A 25842-nucleotide genomic window follows, 5' to 3' on the forward strand; every position below is an offset into this window, starting at 1 on the left:
TTCCTGGGGCATCAAATGAGTCAGACCACTTTTAAAAGAAATTACATATTCATGAATGGTCAAGTCACTTTCCTAATCTCACCCGACACATCATGCTTTTCAAATGGCTGTAAAACGAATGTAATCACTAAATAGTAAATCCCATATATTTGTGAAACCTCTGAACTTAAAGCTGAGGTCTATACTTTAATTACATCTCCATTGGTTTCAAAACCAGTGTGTAACCCAGTTCAGACAACACTGAGTATTCAGTTACATGCCCCCCTAAAACCTGGCTTAATCATCTACTGCTAACAGAAAATGTTTTTTATGTACTAAGAAATGTTTCAGAATAGCCAAACTTCTCAAAATGCTGCATCTTGAGTCCAAAAGTCTAAATCCACCCAAGTTACAATTCTCACATGTCTCACTTCTCCTAATTAGCAGCAAGTAAAATTAAGGATGGCTTTTTCAGTCTTTCTTTCTTTTCTTTTTATTTTTAACTAGGAATGGGTGATATTTTACCGTTCACAATATACCGTCCAAAAAATTCCCCACGGTAAGAATTTGTCATCTTGCGGTAAAAATGATAGAAAGAAAGAAAGAAAGAAAGAAAGAAAGAAAGAAAGAAAGAAAGAAAGAAAGAAAGAAAGAAAGAAAGAAATGAGCCAGAAAGAAAGAAATGAGCCAGAAAGAAAGAAAGAAATGAGCCAGAAAGAAAGAAAGAAATGAGCCAGAAAGAAAGAAAGAAAGAAAGAAAGAAAGAAATGAGCCAGAAAGAAAGAAAGAAATGAGCCAGAAAGAAAGAAAGAAAGAAAGAAAGAAAGAAAGAAAGAAAGAAAGAAAGAAAGAAAGAAAGAAAGAAAGAAAGAAAGAAAGAAAGAAAGAAAGAAAGAAAGAAAGAAAGAAAGAAAGAAAGAAAGAAAGAAAAATTCCCGTTCATACGTGTTTGTGTAACAAACATGGCGGATCTGAGTCATTCCAGTTTTGCAGTACAGGTATAATCATTTAATTGGTTTTTATTAATTCAATTTAATTGGTGTAGTTTAGTAGTATTTAGTATTATTTTAGAACAGTGTTTTGGCTCCAGAGACTGAATGTGGTGATAGATTTATAGTTACAAAGGTGGAGTTGAATTGGTATTTTTTCTATCGTCATTTTTATCATTATCGGGATAAATGCCAGAAATTATCGTGATAAAGTTTTTAGTCCATACCGCCCATCCCTATTTCTAACAAGGTTCCCCAGTCCTAAATAGGAAAATGAAGGTGTATAACATTTTTGAGGGGTTAAAAATAAAACAAAAAAAGTTGAGCGTGGCGTTTCAGGTAATGTAGAGCCTAGTGGGTTTTAAAAGGGAAAATAGGCATGTAATGATTTTAGACACAAAGAAAAGTGTTTTCATCGGTAAGTTTTGTTTTTTTTTTTGTTCAAAGTTTTATTGTAAAACTGTTCAATATTGTGCGGTGGAGCAGAGTTCTATTAATTTTGGGCCAATCTTTTTCCCTCTATACTGTACATGCTTCTATCAGGCTCCATTATTAGGCAACATGGCATAAACTTTAATTACAGGTTATACTCAGCTGTATCTATCCATGAAGCCGTGAGACCCATAACCTATGTGAATTACAAACATGTCTTTATGACACAGACCGCGAGGTGATTTCCTGCCACTAAACTCAGATAAGTCCGAGGTTTTCGTCTTTCCAAGCAGAGCACCTCTCTCTCAGACGGCAGGTTTACTTAAGTTAAGGTTCAGTGTTTCCTACAGTAGAGCGGGAGGCAGAGCCTTGGACACAGCTGCCAGTAGGGATGGGCGGTATGGACTAAAAAAATTATCACGATAATTTCTGGCTTTTATCCCGATAACGATTAAAATGACGATAAAAAAATACTAATTCAACTCCATCTTTGTAACTATAAATATATCACCACATTCAGTCTTTGGAGCCAAATCACTGCTCTAAAAGATACTAAATATCATCAATGGGAATTTTTCTTTCTTTCTTTCTTTCTTTCTTTCTTTCTTTCTTTCTTTCTTTCTTTCTTTCTTTCTTTCTTTCCTTTTTCTCCTTCTTTCTTTCTTTCTTTCTTTCTTTCTTTCCTTTTTCTCCTTCTTTCTTCTTTCTTTCTTTCCTTCTTTCTTTCTTTCTTTCTTTCTTTCCTTTTTCTCCTTTCTTTCTTTCTTTCCATTTTCTCCTTTCTTTCTTTCTTTCTTTCTTTCTTTCTTTCTTTCTTTCTTTCTTTCTTTCATTTTTCTCCTTTCTTTCTTTCTTTCCCTTTTCTCCTTCCTTCTTTCTTTCTTTCCTTTTTCTTCTTCTTTCTTTCTTTCCTTTTTCTCCTTTCTTTCTTTCTTTCCTTTTTCTCCTTTCTTTCCTTTTTCTCCTTCCTTCTTTCTTTCTTTCCTTTTTCTTCTTCTTTCTTTCTTTCCTTTTTCTTCTTTCTTTCTTTCCTTTTTCTTCTTCTTTCTTTCTTTGTTTCTTTCTTTCAGGCTTCTTTCTTTCTTTCTTCATCTCTTTCTTTCTTTCTTTCTTTCTTCCTCTTTTTCTTTCTTTTTTTCTCCCTTCCTTCCTTCCTTCCTTCCTTCCTTCCTTCCTTCCTTCCTTCCTTCCTTCCTTCCTTCCTTCCTTCCTTCCTTCACGTACGTTGTGCGTGGATTTAACGAACCATAAATCAGTTTTACACAAAAACTTCATCAACAGGAATTTATCGTTTTTACTGCGAGATGACAAATTCTTACCGTGGAGAATTCTTTTGGCGGTTTATCGTGAACGGTAAAATATCACCCATTCCTAGCTGCCAGTTTGAGTTTGGGAAGCAGGCACCCTCTCTACCTTCAAGATTAGGGCTTGCTCCGGAGTCCTGAACCATCTCTTTGGTTTTGCTGCTATTGGCCTAGACTGCTGGGGGACCTCCCATGATGCACTTGGCTCTCTTTAGTCCTCCTGAACATTTAGGTTATTTTCATTGCCATTAACAGTGTTCTCTTTTGTAGACAGACGTTCCTTTATTGGGCAGCACGGTGGCTTGGTGGCTAGCACTGTTGCCTCACAGCAAGAAGGTCACTGGTGGAATTAATTATTCCGAATTAAATAATTCCGAGTTGTTCTTTTAATTATTTACAGGTCCTCCAAGCTATTTATTAAATACTCATCTCTGCTCTTGACCACCGTTTACTACGTGCTGCCATCTTGAAACTTTGTTTGGAAAACAAGCCCAGCGCGGAATATAAGCGTCATGGAGACAGACGGGTGAGGGGACGAGCATTAATTAAAGCGGAATGAGTGTATACATGATCGCAGAATTATTCTATTGGGATTTAAAATAGGAATAAACCAGCCACTTACTTTGGAATTAAGTTTAATTCGAAATGGCCATTTTCATTCGGAATTAGGTGTTTACATGGTAATCTTTACTCATTTTAAATCCGATTTAATTTTAATTCTGAATTAAAGAGGAATTAAACTTCCCATGTAAACGCACTCTGTGTGGAGTTTTCATGTTCTCCCCGTGCTTGCGTGGGTTCCCTCCGGTTACTCCCAAAAACATGCATACTAGGTTCATTGATGATTCTAAATTGCCCGTTTGAGTTTGTCTGAGGCGGGTATAGATGATGGATGGATGGATGGATGGATGGATGGATGGATGGATGGATGGATGGATGGATGGACGTCCCTTTATTGGTCTACCGTTCCTGTCTTCTCAGACCAGCCAAGGCAGGTGGCAGCTTGTGCTGGATGTTTTTTTAGTCCTGTTAGTTAGGTTTGTTCCTCCCCACTGTCGCCTTATGCTTGCTCACGATCAATGCAATCCCTTGGATTCCTTCGCTAGGTTGTTTGATATGAATTGGCATTGTATAAACGTTAACTCTGGTTGGAAGGACTTAGATTAACTGAATTTACACTCAGATTGAACTGGATTGTCTTTGATTGTATTGTATAGACCGGGGGTCGGCAACCCGCGGCTCTAGAGCCACATGCGGCTCTTTAGCGCCGCCCTAGTGGCTCCCTGGAGCTTTTTCAAAAATGTTTGACCTTTTTTTTTCCTTTTTTTCTTCTTTTTTTCTTCAGTTTTTCACCTTTTTTTCTTTTTTCTTTTTTTCTTCTTTTTTCCTTTTTTTCTTCCTTTTTCCTTTCCTTTTTAATCTCGAAATTTGGACTTTTTTCTTTAAATTTCGACTTTTTTTTTCTTGACATTTCGACTTTTTTCTCGATATTGTACTTCAACATTAATCTCGACATTTCAACTTTTTTCTCAACATTTCAACTTTTTTCACAAAATTTTGACTATTTCCTTGACATTTGACTTTTTTCTCGAGATTGTACTTCAACATTAATCTCGACATTTCGACTTTTTTCTCGACATTTCGACTTTTTTCTCGAAATTTCGACTTTTTTCTCGAAATTTCGACTTTTTTCTCGAAGTGCATAATGAAAAAAAAAATCTTCCCCCAGTTATAACTAATATAGATACATGCAGCATGTGTTGTCTTCATTCTAAGGCTGATACAAGACTTTTCATTTTTTGCGGCTCCAGACATATTTGTTTTTTGTGTTTTTGGTCCAATATGACTCTTTCAACATTTTGGGTTGCCGACCCCTGGTGTGTGCCTTGAGATAACTTTTAAAATGTAATGTACTAGATATAAAAGGAACATTACTTAACTAGTTGTCACATTATCTATAGATTTACTGAAACACTTCTTGAAATGAGACATTTCAAACAGTTTCAGACAACGTGACAGTACTCCCTCAAAAATGTATTTGCTTTGTCTGGTGCTCTTTCTCAGAGACAACTTCAATTTCAAAGCCTGTCTATAAGGGAGCAGCCGCAGGGATGGATATTGGTGGGGATTCACTATTGATTTAGTGATGCAAAAGTTGATGCAGCAACACGATTCATACAGTGGCCAGTAACAAACACTTTGTGCTCGTTCATGTCCTCAGTCTGGCTCTCAGCCATCAGTTGCATAAGTAATAGTTAGTCAGAACTAATGACACGCACACATCAACCAACTCTTCTCCATGGCTGGCTTAGATACCTGCTTACACTCTCATCCTGTCATCCTTTCAAAGCCTTTTGACATGTTGACGGCTTCAACCCCAATTAATTCCCATTATTGATTTTAAGTCAGCCTGCTGTGGCTTCCACTTGCGTGATGACATGTGTCACCATTCAGATCAGGAACCACGGGACATCCGCTAATCCATCCGGCTCATTTAAAACAACCAAATACAGATGTTTAGCACTGTTGTAGATTACAGATTGAATACATACATAAATAAACAAACTTGTCTTTGCCCAGAGATCCAATAGTAAATCTGTCTAACTTTTCATTGGTGGAAAACAACCTAAGGAGACGATATATGATATTTATTGCAAAAGCATTACTGGGTAAACTACCACTGTACATATCCAATTTATTAAAATATTACTCTAGCAGCTAATAATACCAGATCATCAGAGAAAATTCTCCTCAAGGTCCCAAGCACTCGAACAGAGTTGGGTAAATCAGCCTTTTCCTTTTATGCACCGCAAGCTTGGAATGAGCTACAACACAAACTCAACCTTAAATATTTACCCTCTCTTAACATGTTCAAACACATGTTAAAATCAGTTTTTACAGAACAATGTCATTTTTAGCTTTCTGATCCTTGTATGTTTTATGTTTGTTTTTTGTTTTGATATTTTTTTTTATTTTTTGTAAAGTTACTTGTCCTTGTATGTATTTTCTTTTATATGAAACTGAATTTATTTTTTTGCTGCTATCTTGACCAGGACTCCCTGGCAGAAGAGATATTGTATCTCAATGGGACTTTCCTGAATAAATAAAGGATAAATAAAAAAATATAAAAATCCGACATTTAAATTCCTACCTGAGTGAAGATTTCATGACGTTAGAGGACTAAATATTATTGTACAGTTTTAATATCAGCACAGATGCACAAAAAGCTTTTTTTTTTTTTTTTACTGTTCAATAAGAATAATTTCACTGTCATAAAATCCATTAAAGAGGCAAAAATTTAAAAATACATCATTAAGCTTGAATGCAGTCTACAATATTGGCACTAGATGTCACTAAATCTGATATAATGGAGCTTTATTTCAAAAATGGGTGCAGCAGGTGCGTTTGTATTGGGAGTTTCTCCGGTGCCGGATAATTGACGCATGTCTCCATTACAAGAAACGGCCTTCAGGAACCTTTACGGGGTGAAAACCGAGGTAACAAGAACTATCTGGTGGGAGTCTCTGCTGATCATGTTTTCTAAATAACATTCAGCCCTCTCACGTGAACAAAACTCATTTGGACCAGAAAAATGTTGCTGCACGCACATTTGATGAAGACGGCGATTACAAGAAAAAGATGATAGCTGCGAGAGGTTCAGGCCTCGCTGTATTACACTAATGAATAGTCCAGCAGGGTTTTCTTTTAATCTCAATTGTTTTTTTAACAATCTGTGAACGTAAAACACCCTGAACCTCCACCAATGGAAACGCACCTTATATGTGAAAGTAATGTTAAGTAAAATTAGAATTTTGGTAGTTAATTAAATTGCATTGTTGTCAAAATGTATTTCGAATGTATCTGAAGTGAACAGATAAATAGCTCAACAATTTTTCAATTGCTGAATAAAATGTTCCTAACAAACCTGCTCAGAGTCCTGACAGAGCATTTGCCCTTTCTGTTGTTTTTTTATTATGGGCATGCCAAGTAATGGCATGACCATATTGCAATCGTCCAGAATGGCCCAAAGGGCAATGTTGCTAGCATTTTGCTAACAAGCTAAAGTCGCAAAAGTCCCACTGCACACCAGCAGGTGTACAGCATGACCCCGCTCTGATGTGGGAAAAGAAATCCTCACAAAATAAAACACGCCCGAAAAAACGAGAAAAAACATGAAGATGAAGGCGATATATTAGTATACAGAAAGGTTTCCCTTTTCTTCTTCTTATTATTCCGCACGCTTTTTTCGTCCGTTTATATGGCCCGAACTTCAACGTGCACCCACGCATGGCATACATCGTTGGATGCGTCTCCATCGTTCCTCGATGGGCATTACTTTTCTCAGTCAAAAGTGTTACCGTGGCAACGCTAGATGCCAAAAAGCAAAAAAAAAACGCTTATTGCTCGGCTAAACTTTATCGTAGAGACATCATTCAAATTTACAAACACTTGGCCCGATTGGCACTAAAGGGCCGTACGGTTTTTGCCATATTTAACTTTCAATTAAAAAAAAAATTCCATTTGACTTTGGACGCTTGTTGCTAGGCAACAGGTTATCGTAAAGACATCGTACGAATGTTCCCCGACTCGGCACGCTGTGGACTTCAACATATTCAAATTTCATGAAGCTGAAAAACCTATCCGTTAACGTAGCCTGAAACGGAACGTGCACCCACACATAGCATACATCGTTAGATGCGTCTTCATCGTGCCTCGATGGGCATTACTTTTCTCAGCCAAAAGCGTTACCGTGGCAACGCTAGATGCCAAGAAGCGGAAAAAAAGGTTAAAATTCGGACGCTTATTGCTCGGCCAAACTTTGTCGTAGCGACATCATTTAAATGTTTCCAGACTCGGTTAACTTCGGACCAAAACATCTTTCAACCTCATTATGTCAATTATTACAGTTTTTGAGATATTAAACTTTCAATTAAAAAGAAAATGTCCATTTGACTTTGGACGCTTGTTGCTAGGCAACAGGTCATCGTAGGGACATGATTCAAATGTTTCAAAACTCGCCTCGCTGTGGACTACAACATATTCAAATTTCATGAAACTGTGATTTACATCAATTTTAAGTCAAAATGCCTGCCAAATGGCCCCATCCCCAAAGGTTTATCAACAACATTTAACGGTTTATTAACAACCCTAAACTACTTCTTGGCCATTATTAATCACACTAAACCACACAACCCTGAAGCTGGGGCTGTGGTTTATTAACAACCCTAAACCACACCCCCTGCGGGGAGCACAGGAATGAATGCAATACAACCGTAAACACCTCAAACTGACATAGAACCACCCCGAACACAAACACTACAGCCCCAAACCAAAGCAGCGAGAGGGGACGAATGGGCAGTAGGGCATGCCCATATCAAAATGTCCTGAAATTTTCTAGTTCTTCTTGCTGTTAGTCTTTTGAGTCAATTCCTGTGTTTTTAACAAATACAATGTTTTAGATTTAACTTGCTATTACTGAGCTAATAAATGTGACATTTGGCCAGCCAAAAGAAGGAAATGAGAACTGTACTTACCACATCTTTATTTTCTTGGGAACTTTGTTCCTGAAAATCAAAGAACATCAAGACATATGTTAAGAGACAAATGCTCTGCAAGTCCTTATCTCACCTGAAAGGCAACGGCAACCGTCCTCACAAATATCAAATCAAATCAAACTTTATTTGTATAGCGCTTTTCATGCATGTATAAAGTAGAACACAAAGGGCCCGATTTACTAAAGTTTTGCGTGTGTAAAAACGTGTGCAAACTTGACAGCACCCGCAAACCAATGTGCGAGCTGATGCAAAGAGGACTACGTCTCTCAAATGCGCAAAATAGCACACGCAATCCATTTAGTACTTTTGCCCTGATGAATAATCAATATGGGGCGTACCCACCAGAAATCGCTAAATACTGGGAGGGAAAGATGCAAATTGGTCCATTTACCACCCGCAATGAGATTTACCAAGCCTGAAAGTTTTTGCGTGGATTGTGATTGCGTCTGTATTTAATACTTCGAAAGGAAGGTGCTAATCTCCACATGCAAAAGGAGAAATATTTTATTTGAATGTTAAATCGAGTATTATTCAGCAAAAGGTTGCCACAGGAGGCACATCCATTTTTTTATTTGTGATAATAAATAAATCACGTGTTTTCATGGAGAAAAAAGTGTTTCTCATTGTGCGCCTACACTTGTTCTGCAGTCATACCCCGGTGTTGTGCCGTATTCAGCACCCCTGCCGTGAAAAGCACCCCCTCGTCTGACAAAAATGATATTCTCATTCCGTGTTCTGTTCATGTTCTGTTGTCCATGTTCTGTTTAGCGTCCAGTTTTGTGTTAATGATTCATGTTTAAATGCGCTCATGGATTCGGGTAAAAAAAAAAAAAACGGGTAAATGGTTATTGATGTCATTAATTAATAGCCTGCTTACTGTGTTGTCTTCCATAATATTTGTAAATATATATAATATAAACTCCTAAGTATGTGTTTGTGTGAGTGTGTATATATAAATATATTGAAGTGTCAGTGTGTTGTTTTTTTTCTTGGTCTACTTATCATTGAATATACGAGGGGGTGCTTTTCACGGCAGGGGTGCTGAATACGGCACAACAATTTGCCTCTTCCACTAATATCTCTAACTCCAACTCGTCAAATTTCATTTTGCGCTTGCGACTATATCCTGCTTTCCATCCAGACTCTCCATGGCGCAAAGTTTGCGCCGCAAACCGTAAGACACGCAACACCTCATTTAAATACTGAGGTTTGCACCTGTTATCAATTGCGCACGCAATCTTAGTTGATCACCCGCAAAACACACACAACTTTTTCAGTACACACGCAATTTAGTACTCTTTATTTAGGATCTTAGTAAATCGGGCCCAAAGTGCTTCACATAAAACATTAAAAAACATAAAACGTAGCTGTATACGTGGAAGATAAACACACTACGGCGCCTGACCTTGGGAACCTAGTAACCTGGTTGTGTGGGGCCGAACATCCCAGTTGTTTTCTGTTTGTTTGGATGTTCTCCGAGCCATGTTATGTACTGAAGTCCCTGAATTTTTTACCTAACATAGTAATACACAACCTGGTGAAACCATGACAACGCTTGCTGCGTGCTGCGTAGGAGTGACAGGGGAAGCAGCCATAACTTACAATGACAAGGAAGCAACCGTACTGCATTGAGACTGCAGAGGAAGCAGAACATAAGCCACCCCTCACCACATCAGCCCATCAGCCTTCACCTTGTACTGTAACTGTGGAAAACTGAGTCCTCATGTAACACACCCCCAAATAGAACAAATACAATATTGATTTGCCTCCAGCACAATCACTTTTAAAGCAGTTCGTGTCATCTCTCTCTGTTCTCTGGCACCGACTCTGCACCCAGGCATCTTTTTTTCGCCACACTGTCTCCTCTGAATGTTAATGAACTGAGACTGTCCGCAGAAGCAGCTCCTTGCCTTCAAGTGGGGCAACGTGTTACGTTTGGGACACGCTTGTTTGAAAGTCTGCCAGGGAGCTCGGGAAGCCCTCATCTGGGAGGGAACATCGTTGACCTCAACAACACACACTCTTCCCCGAGACATCTGTAGGATACTTGCATTGCGATGCTCAACACGCAGAACACAACTATGAATCAATTCAGTGTCCTGCTGAGAAAATAGCCAAAGTGGGTTATGAATATGTCATTATAATATAAGAACGCTCCTCAAAGATTACAACTAATGAGACACATACCTCCCACTGTCTCCTGCTGGTGGGATCAGACACTTTCTGTTCTCATCTTGGACACGCAGTCACCTATTGTTCAAATTAACCAGGAGCTTGACAGCAGTTTACTAAGCCCACAGTCGTCTGGATACCAACTGGGTCGACTGGTTTAAGCCAAGAATGATGGATTATGTCTGTGTAGAAGACAGTAAATATCTGATATAACTGTTGCTGCTGATATACAACCTGTACAGTGCGTCAAACATGTTCTGTGTGAGAGCATCTGCGGATTCTGTGAGGAATATGATCATGGCTTTGCCGAAAATAGGAAACGAGAATTTTATTCCCCAATTGATGATGAGCAAAAAACATGTTTGTCACGATTTTGCGGTAAAACAGCCAGAAGGAGATCAATGTCCAAATATAAATGATAATTTTATTCTCAAAAAAAAAAAAAGCCCCACTGGCAGGTCTGCCAGGTTCGGGGCAGCAGTCGTTAGAATGACAGAGATAAGAGTGTAAATCTCACCGTGGGTAAGAGCGGCTCCATTTGGGCTCCTTGGTCCGTGATGTCCATCTTCTTTCCTCCCTCTCCTCGGCCTCACAATGCGCTGCACAATGATGCTGCACCGGGAAAAACGCTGCTGTGTGTGTGTGTTTGATGGGCGCGTTTTTTTTTTCCCTCCCCGTCAACATTCGCCGGTTTCTTACATGGAGGTAGGAGCCGTCCCGAACCTGCCCTACATAATGTAAGCGTGAAGGAGGAGGCTGAGCTTCCCCGAGCACGAGCAGCCCCGGCCGATCAGAGAGGAGGAGAAACAGAAACAGAGACAGATCCGTCTGAGACGCCGCACATGGAAATGTGGAGCACGTTGTTACCATTCAAAAGCACATATGAATACAAAATTATGAATAATCATTCATCATAATCATAATTAATACACATAGGCATGTACACTGTAACAAAATGCTGTAAAAAAACAGTCAAATTCTGACAGTAGCATACTGTTTCTCATTAAAACGGTAATATACTGTAGAAAACAATGCATTCTGGGCAATATCGATGGGCAGTTTGCCGTTTTCCATAAAATACTGTAATATACCGTAAATAGCGTTGCATTCTGGGAGTGATGTTTGAATCAACAGAACGCTACTGCATTTCTAGAGGAGGCATGCAGAACAGTTGAAGCCATCTCTGGACTTTCTTTTTGAGGATTATCCATCTGAATCCTGCACTTTATGAGCAAATCACACGGTAAGTTGAAATATCTTTTATCTGTCTGGTGATTACTCTTGTACAATTATTTCAATATATCTTTAAACTGTGTTTTATCAGTAGATCTAAGCTTGCAGGACAGTATAGCAGTGTTGTTTAGCATACAATATAATTATTGTAGGTAAGTTAGTCATATTGTTTTTTTGTTTAGTTTTTTGTTTGGTTGGTTTGCAGCTAGAAGCATTATTGTGCCTCTATTTTGGGGATTTTGGAGTTTGTCCTCTGTTTCTGTCTATTTTCACATGAATTGACATGTTATTCACATGTTATTACTCTGTCTTTTTCCTCTGGAAAACGTTCTGTCTTTTTGTACTGCTGTGGTGTTTTGTTGCAGCTACCACCTGCACTGTGAAACTAATTCCACCGGCCTAGCCGTGTGGCAATAAAAGGAAGTTGAGTTGAGTTTGAGTTGCATGGATATCTTTAGTGGTAACATTAACAGCTAACGTCAAAAGACTAACTTTAGCAGAGCAAGTTTAATCATAAGTTTAAGAAATATTGAAAGTACGTTATGACCAACAATTTCTCTGTCACAAGCTTTGTTCTTGGAGACCTAGGTTTGTTTCTCTTCTTTCTTCATTTTTATTGCATTGAATTGTTGCCATTTTAAAATTCATCTCATGGAACTAATATGCTCCGTACACTTATATTGTCTGTGCCCTACAGATGTCTGCAACAGTGGCTGATGTAGAGAAGACCCTCACCCTACCCTCGACTCCTTGTCTAATACTGCTTGGTATGTGTTCAGTGAAGTGACATACTGTATTTTTCATATCAGATGAGCTTTTAAAGTTATCTATATCCCAGCAAAGCATGACTGTTCTTCCAAATAGAGATATTTATACATGTCAAGATGCTTTCTGAAATTACTCTAATTTCCTGTTTCAGGTGGAACAGAGCGTGTGACTGCTGGACGCTGGATGATCAGCCTTGAGGGTCATGTCTTGCTACTCTGTTTTCAGTGTACTACATCTGCAATCTACAGTACCAACAGGAGGCTGCCTGTACACTTGAATTCATTCAAAGGTAAGGCTTGTGTTGTCCAACAGACCTTTTTCAAAGCACTCATTTTGACATGAAATTGTTCCAACCTCTAATTTTTCCAACCTCTAATCTCAGACTACTGTGTTTTTTAGGCGCTTCATTGGGATCAACCCAGAAAAAGGGACCAAGGCCAGCCGGGGAAAGATTGTCTCCAAGAAGACAGGGAGAGTCGTTCAGAAGAGTCACAGTCAACCCCCGTGTGTCCTCTCTTCTGAAGAACCTCATAGACTTTGAGTGGGATTTCATATAGGTCAGTGAGATCTCTCTACCCAGGAACTTCACATCAGTGTAGCCACGGTTATTGCCCATTTTTTGTCTTTTGTCTTTCTCCTTTCTACTGAATTTGCTATTTTAAAAAATGTGGGTATTTATGCTGTAGAGCACTGCAGAAAAATGATTGTTTTTGTATTTTGTATTAAAAAGGCAGCACTACTTGCAATGGCAAGATGCATAATTCCTCGAAGTTTATTAAAAAGTTGATTAGTGTTCACAGTTGATGAAAGAATGGGCTGCCTTATTCTGTTATGCACATTTGAAATTTCCAACTGTAATGGGGAAAAAAACTGTTTGTTTAAGTTCATTCTGTCTCTTTACAAATAAATGTTGGCTTATATAATTGATCTAATATTTTCTAAGTCTCTTCTTTTCCATTGATCTTTATTGCTGCATTTAAGTTAACTGAATCATTCAGTATGTTGTATAGAATACCAGGTTACATTTGCTTATTTGCTAATTGCTAGTAATATGCTCTTTACAAAAATGACTGCATGGTACTTTATTTGGGATTATGGTAAAATTCGGTTGTTAATATAAAAAACAATATTGTGGCTACCTTGCCACTAGTTTACTGTAAATCCAATAAAATACAGCAATATACTGTGTTTTACTAGATAGTATTATAACAGTAATAAACTGTAAATTAAGTTTACAGTAAGCAAACTGTAGAAAAAACGGTAATATACTGGCAACCCTGCTGCCAGTAGTCTACTGTAAAATCAAGAAAAAACAGTAATGTACTGTAAATCAGTACATGGTATTATTACAGTAATATACTGTAAACTAAATAACAGTAGGAGAACTGTAAAATTAACAGTAAAATACTGGCAACCATGCTGCCAGTATTTTACTGTTAATTTACATGACAATCGTTTACAGTGTACCTATGGACATATGTATGTATGTATGTATGTATGTATGTATGTATGTATGTATGTATGTATGTATGTATGTATGTATGTATGTATGTATGTATGTATGTATGTATGTATGTATGTATGTATGTATGTATGTATGTGTGTATATATATATATATATATATATATATATATATATATATATATATATATATATATATCATACATACATACATACATACATACATACACACATGCATACTGTATATACATACACATACATATATATATAAATATATATATATATATATATATATATATATATATATATATATATATATATATATATATATAGGCTATATATATATATAATGTATGTATATATGTATGTATATGTGTAGGCATGTACCTATACCTATGGACATGTGTATGTATGTACAGATGCATATGTGTGTGTGTATGTATGTATATATATATATATATATATATATATATATATATATACAGTATGCGTGTGTGTATATGTATGTATGTATATGTGTAAGCATGTGTATGTATTATTGTATTATTGCTATATATATATATATATATATATATATATATATATATATATATATATATATATATATATATATATATATATATATATATATACACATATAGTGGCCACTCACTAGCAGGACACTGTTAAGTTTCAGTAGGTTAGAATTCACAAGAAAAAAAAACAAAAAACAACTCACTGGGTTTGTATGTGTATATATATGTATATATATTAAATATAGTAATAATGCACATATATATGCCTTAGGTTTTTACCGGTATGCTATCAACCATTAATATGTGTGCAGACAAGGTAAAAAAAAAAAGAATTCACATCTAGCCGTTATTAATGATGATGGTGAATTTTCAGTTAGTGTTCTGTTACCGGTTACGGGCAGTTGAAACGAGAGACTGAAATAAACAACACAAGTTTTTCCTTCGTCCACAAAAAGCGTTCTTCAGCTCTTTTGTTCTCAAACTCCTACATATATATATATATATATATACCAAAAAAATATATTTTTAACTGTTTTACTGTTGGTTACGGGCAGTACTTTGGGTTATTTGTGTTGTGGAAATTGAAAGGACCAATAAACTAGCCTAATTGCAGGACGAATGCTGGTTTTGCGTTTATATATGAATCTTCCAGGTGGATTTGTCTTGGTTTTTTTTAAACCACTGCTTTAAACCATACAAATGATATGCAATTTGTTAGAATATGAAATGAAAGCACCATTCATCATTATGGTTTTTATTTTCATTTCTGCTCTCAACATGAACTGTATTATTCTGATACAATATGATGTTCTTAGTCATAATTCAGCAAAAATCAATAGAAGCGTGGTCATGCCGTCTCTGCTCCTGCTGCTTCTCTGTGATGTTCCCCCAGCAGGCTGCAACATAGACATATATACGTGTACAGGACTGTCTCAGAAAATTAGAATTTTGTGATAAAGTTCTTTATTTTCTGTAATGCAATTAAAAAAACAAAAATGTCATACATTCTATATTCATTACAATTCAATTGAAATATTGCAATCCTTTTATTATTTTAATATTGCTGATTATGGTTTACAGTTTAAGATTAAGATTCCCAGAATATTCTTTTTTTTTTAGATAGGATATTTGAGCTTTCTTAAACTGTAAGCCATGATCAGCAATATTAAAATAATAAAAGGCTTGCAATATTTCAGTTGATTTGTAATGAATCCAGAATGTATGACATTTTTGTTTTTGTAATTGCATTACAGAAAATCACAATATTCTAATTTTCTGAGACAGTCCTGTATATGTCTATGGGCTGCAAACCCTGAAACTGCCCTGGCACCATTCTGGGGCCACGGCTGCTCACTGGCGCCCCCATGTGGTCACTCAGAGCCAGCGCACTGCCCTGCTGCACAATCACATGCACTGTTAGGACCAGGGCCGGCCTAAGCCTCCATGGGGCTCTAAGCAAAATGTGATTTTGGGGCCCTCTATTACTGATTACAGATTAACAAACTTGCAGAAAAATCTTTCAATTCATATTTATCAAAGTGGGAGCAAATTCAGCTACAAGAGCAGCCTGGGGTTGATTTACACCTAATATTTAAAGTGATGTAGTACTAAGTGTGATACTGAGTGTCATCTACAGTGTAGGCCTACTAAAAGAAACAAAATAATCTAATAGGTCATGGTCAATTTTATTTATACAGCACATTTAAAAACAACCAAGGTAAACCAAAGTGCTGTACAGTATACATTAAAATGAAACAATACCAAAAGAAAATACAATACAAAGTACAGAAACAATGAAATCGTTAATGTAACTAGGGTGATCATTAAAATAGTAATTAAAACAAACACACAAAGTGAACAATCACTTCTCACAGTAACCACAGATGTAGCCACTACTCACCGTACACCAAAGCCAATGAAAAGAAATACGTTTTCAGAGATGACTTAAAAACCTCTAGGGTCTGAGCAGATCTAATATTTAGTGGCAAGCTATTCCACAGCTTAGGGGCAGCCACTGCAAAGACTAGGTCACCTTTTGTTTTGAGCCTGGATTCTGGGACGTCTAAGAGCAACTGACTTGACGAAATAGATCATTTATAAACCATTTACTGTAAACACGTTATCTACTTTATTTTTGGTTTTAAATAAACTGCAACAGCAATGTGCAACAACAATTTGAAGTGGAACAACAACAATTAAGTGCAACAACAAAGTACTACAAAAACTATAACTATAACTACTACTACTACTATAACTATAATTAAAATCATTGAACTTAGATAAACAGCACCTCGTCAATATGTTCTCCATGTAAGAATAAATTCAAATGTACAAAAACAGACATTATTAAATAGAATAAACAAATAAAATCAAACAAATACTTTTATTACAGTTTTTGTACAATAACATACCTTTGATAATATATGAATCATCACTCACACATAAAACATTTTTTTATTTTTAATTCGATTTTTTTTTTACTCTTGGGGGCCCCCTAGTGGCCACAGGGCCCTAAGCAGCCACATAGTTCGCTTATGCCTTGGGCCGGCTCTGGGGGGGGCACATAAATACTGTATGTGATATTTGCTTAAAAACGAATGATAATGCAAAAGCACATCTCAAACATTACACATCAAAAACCCAATCAAAAAAAAAAGTTCGGGGGGGGGGCCCAAGGTGACCATACAGAAACATGGAGTGTCTTGCAAATGACTGCAAAACATTTATTTTTTCTATTTAAAAAAAGGTGACACAAATTGGCCGAAAAAGTGATGTAAAACATATGGATACATGTGCTTGTAGGAAGAGCAAATTCAGGTTTAAAGGAGCATGAGGCAGGATTGAGGCAGGATTTATGAAAAAAATGAATATACGTTTTAAGTTTTCTAGTAATAATGTCAGATGAAGCGTTCCAAACAAAAAAGAATGAGCCCTCTAGTGTATCTCTCCGTTGCCTTGAACAGGCTGTGTGCTGCAAAATGTGCTGCAATTCCGGGCCGGAATTTCCTGAGCTGTCCTGCGGATGTGACGTCACATGACGCTGCATGTGCGTTCTCCCCGTTCTCCCGTGCCGGCTTTGCTGTTGGCTGCAGTACCCCCAACGGCCGTCGTGGTGAAGGGTGGCGCTAGTGAGTCTCATTTCTTAAAAGGAGCCTCATGCTCCTTTAAAAAGATGCTAAATTTATCATGAACTCAGCATCTTCAGTCGTTCACATGATAAACTGTTCATCTGAACGACTATTTCATTCATGTAACCACAGTTTGTTTCATCTGTGATTTACTTCTCATGAAACTGATCACACAATATGCAGGTGCAACTGGGCTCCATGAATGGGTCATTCTGAAGATCATTCTGAAGATCTCTTCTATAAGTTTCAGAGTGCATGACATGTTTTTTAATAGTCTTTTTACACTTGTCATGTTTATCATATGTGGGGTTTTTTTTCCTTTTTTGGTTTGACTAAGACTAAAAAGCCACAGTTTTTTTCTTATTACTTGCTCTAGTTATTAACGATGTATGTTATTGTTCTTCATTCTGCATATTTGAGTGTATTATTCTCTTTTTTGATCTTTTCTGCACAAAAGTACTGTTATACTGAACTTCCATCACTGTTAACATAACTGTTAAACATTTTATTTTACAATAAAATTGCATATTGTCATTTTGATTTATGTTTGCATTTGTCTGAACATTTTTCAGTCAATATTTTACTAAAAAAGAACTCTAAAACAGATTAAACAATGAATGTAACTGGATTTTAAACAGGTTGATAATAACAAATCAGAGTAAAAATATATGAAATGTTTAGAAATCCTTTAAATAAAATTTTAGGACCAACGTGGAATCAAATTGGCTCTAAAATTACAATAGGGACTTCCAGGCTAATATGTCTTTCTTTCATTACTTTTTTCCAAATTTGACACAATTTCCTGAGACCTTATCAATTAGCTGTAACCTGCTTTGGTCAACATTTACAGCTCTTTTCAAAGCAGTCAGTTTAAGGGGGTAGAGTCAGATACTCCCTCAACTCCACCCTCTTCTTCTTCGGGGTGTGTCTTCCTTAAATCAGTAGTACAACTCTGCCATACTTACTTCAGATGTACAATAATGCAGCATGATGTGAAACTTCTCTAAGACAAAGAGTCTGGATAATTATTTTCTGTTTCAATTCAATTCAACGATATTTTCAAGGGCTTAAAATAAGGCAACTGGGCTTCTTTTTGTTTGTTCTAGGAGACGTTTCATCGTCTATCCTAAAGATCATTTTAGGATGGAGGGTGAAATGGCTAGGGTTGCTAACTCCCTGAAAAATAAATAAGGGACACCTCATCGATTGCCTTCACCCTTCCTGGCGTGGTGAATTTTTTTTAGCCCCTTTTTTGTGAGTGAAATGTTTTTTTAACTATTTGACTCGAACCTGAATTGAATTAGATGCATATTTTTGAATGTCATGAACACATGGAAAACAAATGATTATCCAGCAATTCACTTTAATACAAAATAACAAAATGAACTGAATAAAATAAGTATCTTTCTTAAACAGAAACATGTCCTGCTTAACTTAAAATAGTATAAATTAATATAAAACAATAGAAAGAAAGCAGAAAATCCATTCTGTAATATTGCACATTTTTAGTGCAATAACAAAAGTGCAAACAGAAAGTCTGTAGAAAACTTTGTGCCTCAAAGGCCATGACTGTAGGCTACAGGTGTAGTAAAACAGAAAAAAATAACTTATGAACTCAACAGCTCAAGGCCATTTTCCATTGGCATTTTATGACAATTTTTTTGACTCTCACAGTAATACGGGACAAAGTGCGTCCCTTTTCAGCTCAATACGGGACGCGTACTTTAGTTTATAAATACGGGACGATTCCGTTTTTCAAGGGACGGTTGGCGACCGTAGAAATGGCCTTAACAAAAAAAAAAAAGGAAAAAGAAATCCAGTTGCTTAGTTTTCAGTCCTTGAGAGTAACCATGACCTTGATGACAGAGAGTAGTGTTCAACAATACTTTATCAGTCCACAAAGGGAAATTAAATGCTGCAGCAACTTTCATTATCCAAGTTTCTTCACATCATAGATAGTTGTGGCTATGGACTGGAAGGATTTCCTGCAGTCCGTGTTGCAGAGGATCTGCAGAAGCCTCTGGCAGAGGACACTCTGATGTTGACTCACTGTCTTGTGAAGAGGATGCCTAGTGTTTTCCATTTAGGTTTTCATTTTATGAAGCATCCATTCTTGCACGACCAGCTCGAGGCTCCTGCGGTTGACTCTCCACAACAGGCAGGAGATCTGGGTCTATACCAGTACGGGAATGTTTCTGTGTTCCCACAGGTATGATGTAACCCCAACCCTGATCTTAACCTGATACCATAACACTGATGCAAACCCTTCCACGAATAGCATCATCTGAGTAAACACTGTAAACACTGCCTATTGCCTATTTACTGTACAGTGAGCGATAATAACTGAGTCAAAATGTCTTTTTTGACCTGACTTGGCCAAATAAACCTGATTCTGATTCTGATTCTGTGGACCAATCAGCATAAAGGGACGTGGGAACTGCGGGAACTTAAAGCTGTGGGAACGTTGAGAAGTAATTTTGGTTACCAAAAAAATGTTTTGTTACCATGGTAACCTGTCACAGCAGCAGTAGAAGCAAAGATCTTCTATCCCGTTTATTCTGGCCGAAACAAGATGACATTATATAATATTATTAAATACGAATTAAATATGAATATTATTATATGAATATTATATAATAATATTATTATACTTAATATTATACTTATGACATATACGTATCACTTAGCAACCAAATGCCACTGCTTTGCATTGTGGGAAGTTTCTGCTCGGCTAGTGTCCATCAATCCACACTAAAAAAATTCTCTGCAATGAGTATGGATAGAGCATACTATTGAGTATGTTCTAATGTTTCGTACGCACTAAAAAATCTCGCACACTCACTTTGCATACTCATTAGGGTGGAAGTATGCGATTTCGGACGCAGCGGTAGACACTGATTTGGGATGAAACGCATAACTGACGATAGAATCTATGTGACCAGCAAGTGTTTTTTTTACTGAGGCCAGTGGGGTGTCCAGCAGATCTGTAGCGGGGCTCGTGGCCCCCCCTGGCCCCCCTCTCCCCCTGGTGGCGCCACTGCCGCCCAGCGAGCGCGGCGTCACAACACCGACAAGATGGCCGAGAGGAAGGCTCGGGAGTGAGGGAGGGAACAACAACACTGGCAGAGGGTTACCGCAGCCGTGGACGCCGGAGCTCTGAGCCCGCCGAGGAAACCAGCCGGAGCCAGGAACCAGAAACCGGGGAGCCTAGGAACCGGAACCATTAACCGGCCGGGAGTGTGTTTCCGCGGGGACGCTGATCCGGATGCAACCGGAGCTCCGCAGCTAACCTGCTAGCCATGTCTGCTAGCTGACGGCGTAACAACGCGCTTTTTTAACAAAGTGACAGTCGCGGGGTAAAATCCTGCAACTGGGGGGACTTTGCTACCTTTTTGGACTGCGGGAGACGCCGTTATTTGCAGCGGTTGGTGGGATCGAGCTGATCCGCAGCTGCAGCAGCTAAAGCACTGCGGTAGCAGCAGCTGCTGCGGCTCTGCGGGGGGACTCGCTGCTTTACGCTACGTTAGTGGAGACAGGTTTCTGAGCACAGCCAGCTCGGACCGCCAGCAGCATGATGGCCCACTCCCCCGTACAGGGGAGTCTCCCGGGGATGCAGGTGAGCCCCGAATGGAAACATAACCATCACTCAGGGGTGATTTATGGTTCTGCGTTACAACGACGCAGAGCCTACGGCGTAGGGTACGCGGCGACGCGCACTGTACGGGGCGCGTCGCCGCGTTGTCTACGCCGTAGGCTACGCCGGCGTTTTAACGCAGAACCATAAATCAGGCTTTAGAAGGTCACCAGCAGAACATAACACTACATAAAATCCCCCCAGGCAGCCTAGTGTTTATTAACACCTGACTCAAGAGTACCAGGCTGGTAACCAACATCAATGTCCAGCAAGACACATGCATTTCCACAGCAGGAGTTACAGGACTGTCTCAGAAAATTAGAATATTGTGATAAAGTTCTTTATTTTCTGTAATGCAATTACAAAAACAAAAATGTCATACATTCTGGATTCATTACAAATCAACTGAAATATTGCAAGCCTTTTATTATTTTAATATTGCTGATCATGGCTTACAGTTTAAGAAAACTCAAATATCCTATCTCAAAAAATTTGAATATTCTGGGAATCTTAAACTGTAAAGGATTAGTTTTCATTTGAGTGTATTAGGCAAAGCAAGTTTATTTATATAGCATAATTCAACACAAGGTAATTCAAAGTGCTTTACATCAACATGAAAAGCGACAATTATAACAGTAAATAACAAATACAATGAAATAAAATGATAAGAAAAGAGGTAAAATAATAGAAAGCACAAGTGGTTAAGAAGTAATGGCAGTAGAGTACAGCAGGTACATCTCATTCTTACAATGGCAAGAATTACGATTCTATACGGTCAAAACGTACAAAGACCAGTGTTCTGCCAATTTCTGCTGCTTTGCCAAAAAGTGCTACCTTTTTCTACCTTTTTGTAGAGCTACAATTTTACTGTGTTTTACTCCCTAGACCACTTTTTTTTCCCTCTTTATCGTATAATGTTCACAAAGTGTTATGCAATTCATGTCATGGGTAGTGTATTTTGAAGGATCAAATACTCAACATCCAATATTATCAATTTTACATGGTGCAAGAAATGATGGTCGTGGCAATCAAACTTTGAAAATCGACTGTGCCCATGCGCAGAACCACAAAGTAGCATTTCTCAGCAGGTAACAAGGATTGGCAGATCACCGACGGAACAACATGTTCACCGTTTACTGCATCGTGATCTGGACCAGAACTTTATAACACTTCATAAAATCCCTTCAGGCAGCCTAGTGTTTATTAACACCTGACTCAAGAGTACCAGGCTGGTAACCAACATGCAAATGTCCAGCAAGAAACATGCATTTCTGCAGCAGGAGGTGTATAAAATAGTATAAACTTTATTGATCCCCCAGAGGGGAAATTCACTTGTGCAGCAGAAAACATACACACGCTCAACAATTTTTACAAAATATACACGAAAGTATGAAAAGGTATAAAAAAAAGTATATCCTAAAAAAAATAACCAATAAATAGCTAAGTAATTAAAAAGAGCAATATAAAAAAAATGACCAATGTACAAAAGAAATACTAAACCCGAAAAACGAATAATATAAAGAGACAAAAATACCAGTGATGTATTTAGAGGGAGAAGGTTATTGCACTTTTAAACTGCACTTGTGGAGTGACGTGAGCCATTACTTGAAGGGAAAGCAATTTACAAACATGCTGACCATAAAATATATATATATATACACACATACATAACTAAACAGAGCAAATATACAGGTGGTGCTTTCAGAGAAACAGGTTATTGCACTTGAATGACTAGAGTTGGTTGTTGTAGAGTCTGATGGCTGTGGGGATGAAGGACCTACGGTAGCGTTCCTTCTTGCAGCGGGTGGAGCAGCAGCGGGTGGAGCAGTCTTAGGCTGAAGGAGCTGCTGATGCTCCCACGGTGTCATGTAGGGGGTGAGAGGGGTTGATCATGATGGAGTTCAGCTGGACCAGCATCCTCCTCTCAACCAAGAACCTCTCCAGCCCTCCTGACCAGTCGGTTCAGTCTTTTCCCCGGTGCAAGAGGCAGACGGTTCCTGCCAAAGTCGATCACCACCTCCTTCGTCTTGCTGGTGTTGATTTGCAGATTGTTCCGTTCGCACCATGTTTCTCCACCCTGTACTCCACATCGTCCCACGATGGCGGAGTCATTGAAGAACTTCTGGAGACTGCAGGAGTCCGTGTTGTGGTGGAAATCTGAGGTGTAGAGTGTGAAGAGGAACGAATATTTAGGGGGAAGACAAGGATTAATTTTCAGCACCACTGCCGTTTTACAGCTGACAGTTTAGGTTTTGCTGGTTACTAGTCCTCTACGTTAAAACAGGGAGACCCAAGAACATTGAGAAGCCCTGCCTCCAGTCAGCGGTGCAAGCACGCAGTTAGAGCATCATTTTAATGGTCAAAACTATTTTGATATCTCAGAGACTCAAGCTCAAGGACTAATAGATATAAGACCTCCAGAAATTAAAGCTGTCATTTTGTCAGTCTTGTTGTGCAGTTTGATTTGAGAGTAAATACAATACTCAATTAGGATAAATGTCTCCAAACAATGCACTTCTTTCTTTGTTTGAAATATAATAGGAATACAACAATTATAATCGTCTAGACTAGACTTTCTTTTTTTTTTTTTTTTTCCCTGACTCCTCCTAAATGTCTTAACTACTTATTATCATTTTGGCCGATTGCAATGTCCTTTGGAAGAAATAACCCATCTTACTTTTATTTTTTCAATTCCTGTTTTGAGCATTCAACTGTAAAAAAGATAACAATAATGATAATAATCATACATTTTTAAAGATTTCCAGAGCTGCAGCGGGTTAGTCTCTTTTCTCTCTGTCACTGGTAATCGAAAAATACAAAGTCCTTCAGTTTATGGGATTTAAGCATAAAAATGCACCTGATAAACATTTTTTTTTTGCCCTCCACCAGCTTTGATCTTAAAACATGATGCTGTACTGGTGAGTGAAAATGAGGGGGCTAATGATGCAATAAAAAAGAGGATGAGCATGGGGCTTTGCTCATGCCTCATTTTGAAATATACATATTCTGGACTCCCCCAGAAAAAAGATATAAAGATGGATGGCTAGTTGTACGTGCGTGATCAGAACAAGGCTAATCAAGCTGAAATTTGGCTGGACTCTGTGGTCAGCAGCCGAGCACTGCTCCATCCCCAAAATAACACACAGCTTATTCACTGTTTTGCACCACAGTTTTAATTAGTCCGTGTTTAATTCATAGTGCACCCATCCAAGGTGGAATATAGTGTTCTTGATTCAGGCACTTTCTTTCATTAGCAGGGTGAAAATGGACAGTATGAGCCTTTCCCTACTTGAGGTCATAAAAGGAAGTTGTTTTTGCCAGTGCCTGTTCTTGTGTTTTGAACACAACGGCCTCTGGAGAATTAAGTAATTTTAGTTCACTTCCTGCAGTGTTTAAATACCAGTGGGCTTTTTTTTTCTTTTTTTTTCTTTTTTTTTCTTTATTTCACTTTTGGATACAAGTGTATGTGCTGCAAGTAAATAACTATATACAGGACTGTCTCAGAAAATTAGAATATTGTGATGAAGTTCTTTATTTTCTGTAATGCAATTAAAAAAACAAAAATGTCATACATTCTGGATTCATTACAAATCAACTGAAATATTGCAAGCCTTTTATTATTTTAATATAGCTGATTATGGTTTACAGTTTAAGATTAAGATTCTCAGAATATTCAAATTTTTTGAGATAGGATATTTTAGTTTTTTCTTAAGCTGTAAGCCATGATCAGCAATATTAAAATAATAAAAGGCTTGCAATATTTCAGTTGATTTGTAATGAATCCAGAATGTATGACATTTTTGCATTACAGAAAATAAAGGACTTTATCACAATATTCTAATTTTCTGAGACAGTCCTGTATATCTATAACAATGCCATTTTTTTCAATACACATTTTAGCTTGATTATCTCCCAAAATTTCAAAAATCGCACTTCAGAGGTCCTATGCTCATTTAGTTTTGACCACTTTATTAGTTTAAACCCTTCGTTTTCCTTGTTTCAACAGGACTTGCAAACGTGTGAGCAATCTTTGGGAGGAAAATGCAATTTTTTTTCATGATTATGTCAAAGCACAAACGGGATGTTTTACAACTATAAGACATAAGCTGAGTTAGGGCTGGGCGATATGGACCAAAAGTCATATCTCGATATTTTCTAGCTGAATGGCGATACTTGATATATATTGATATTTTTTCTGTGCCATAATGGGGGTTTCCTCCAAAGCATTATAGCATAGCATCTCTGTTAGCTTCATTTTTTTCTGAGGCAAACCCTTAAAAAAACTGTCAGTTTTAATACAAATGTCACACAGGTACCTTTATTAACAGAGGTCTGCACAATATCAAAACGTATAAAACAAATGAAATGCAAATAAACTGCCTGCATATATAGATTAAAAATGCTTCTTGAATAAAATAAAACAAATATGCCTTTCCTGCATAACAATTAAATTAAAATACACTGTGCAATTAATACAATGTGGACAGTAACAGGCAGACTTTTCCACTGAGGTTGACAGTTGTGATAATAAAACATTTGTGCAAATCTCAAATAAAACATTCAAGTCAATTTGTCACAAAATAAGCTATATCAAAATCATTAAAAAAAAAATGTAATTCTTTTCTTTTTTTTTTTTTTTTTTTTGAAATCGATATAAACAATATTGTCTCG

General features: G+C 37.6%; 1 protein-coding gene and 1 long non-coding RNA gene across 2 annotated transcripts in view; one reads left to right on the forward strand and one right to left on the reverse strand.

The window, feature by feature from the left end:
- Nucleotides 1-11230, reverse strand: part of LOC133425052 (uncharacterized) — a 40847-nt gene extending 29617 nt beyond the window's left edge. The window contains exons 1-2 of the long non-coding RNA XR_009770931.1: nt 10949-11230; nt 8239-8268 (exon numbers count right to left, since the gene is read on the reverse strand). This is a non-coding gene — a long non-coding RNA (uncharacterized LOC133425052). The remainder of the gene's footprint in view (nt 1-8238; nt 8269-10948) is intronic.
- A 9363-nt stretch (nt 11231-20593) lies between these two features.
- Nucleotides 20594-25842, forward strand: part of stk24b (serine/threonine kinase 24b (STE20 homolog, yeast)) — a 41501-nt gene continuing 36252 nt past the window's right edge. Inside the window, exon 1 of the mRNA XM_061715508.1 lies at nt 20594-21153. Within this exon, the coding sequence (XP_061571492.1) occupies nt 21109-21153 (45 nt within the window). The 5' untranslated portion in view covers nt 20594-21108. The remainder of the gene's footprint in view (nt 21154-25842) is intronic.

This window comes from Cololabis saira, chromosome 24 (assembly GCF_033807715.1).
Source record: "Cololabis saira isolate AMF1-May2022 chromosome 24, fColSai1.1, whole genome shotgun sequence".
NCBI lineage: Eukaryota > Metazoa > Chordata > Actinopteri > Beloniformes > Belonidae > Cololabis > Cololabis saira.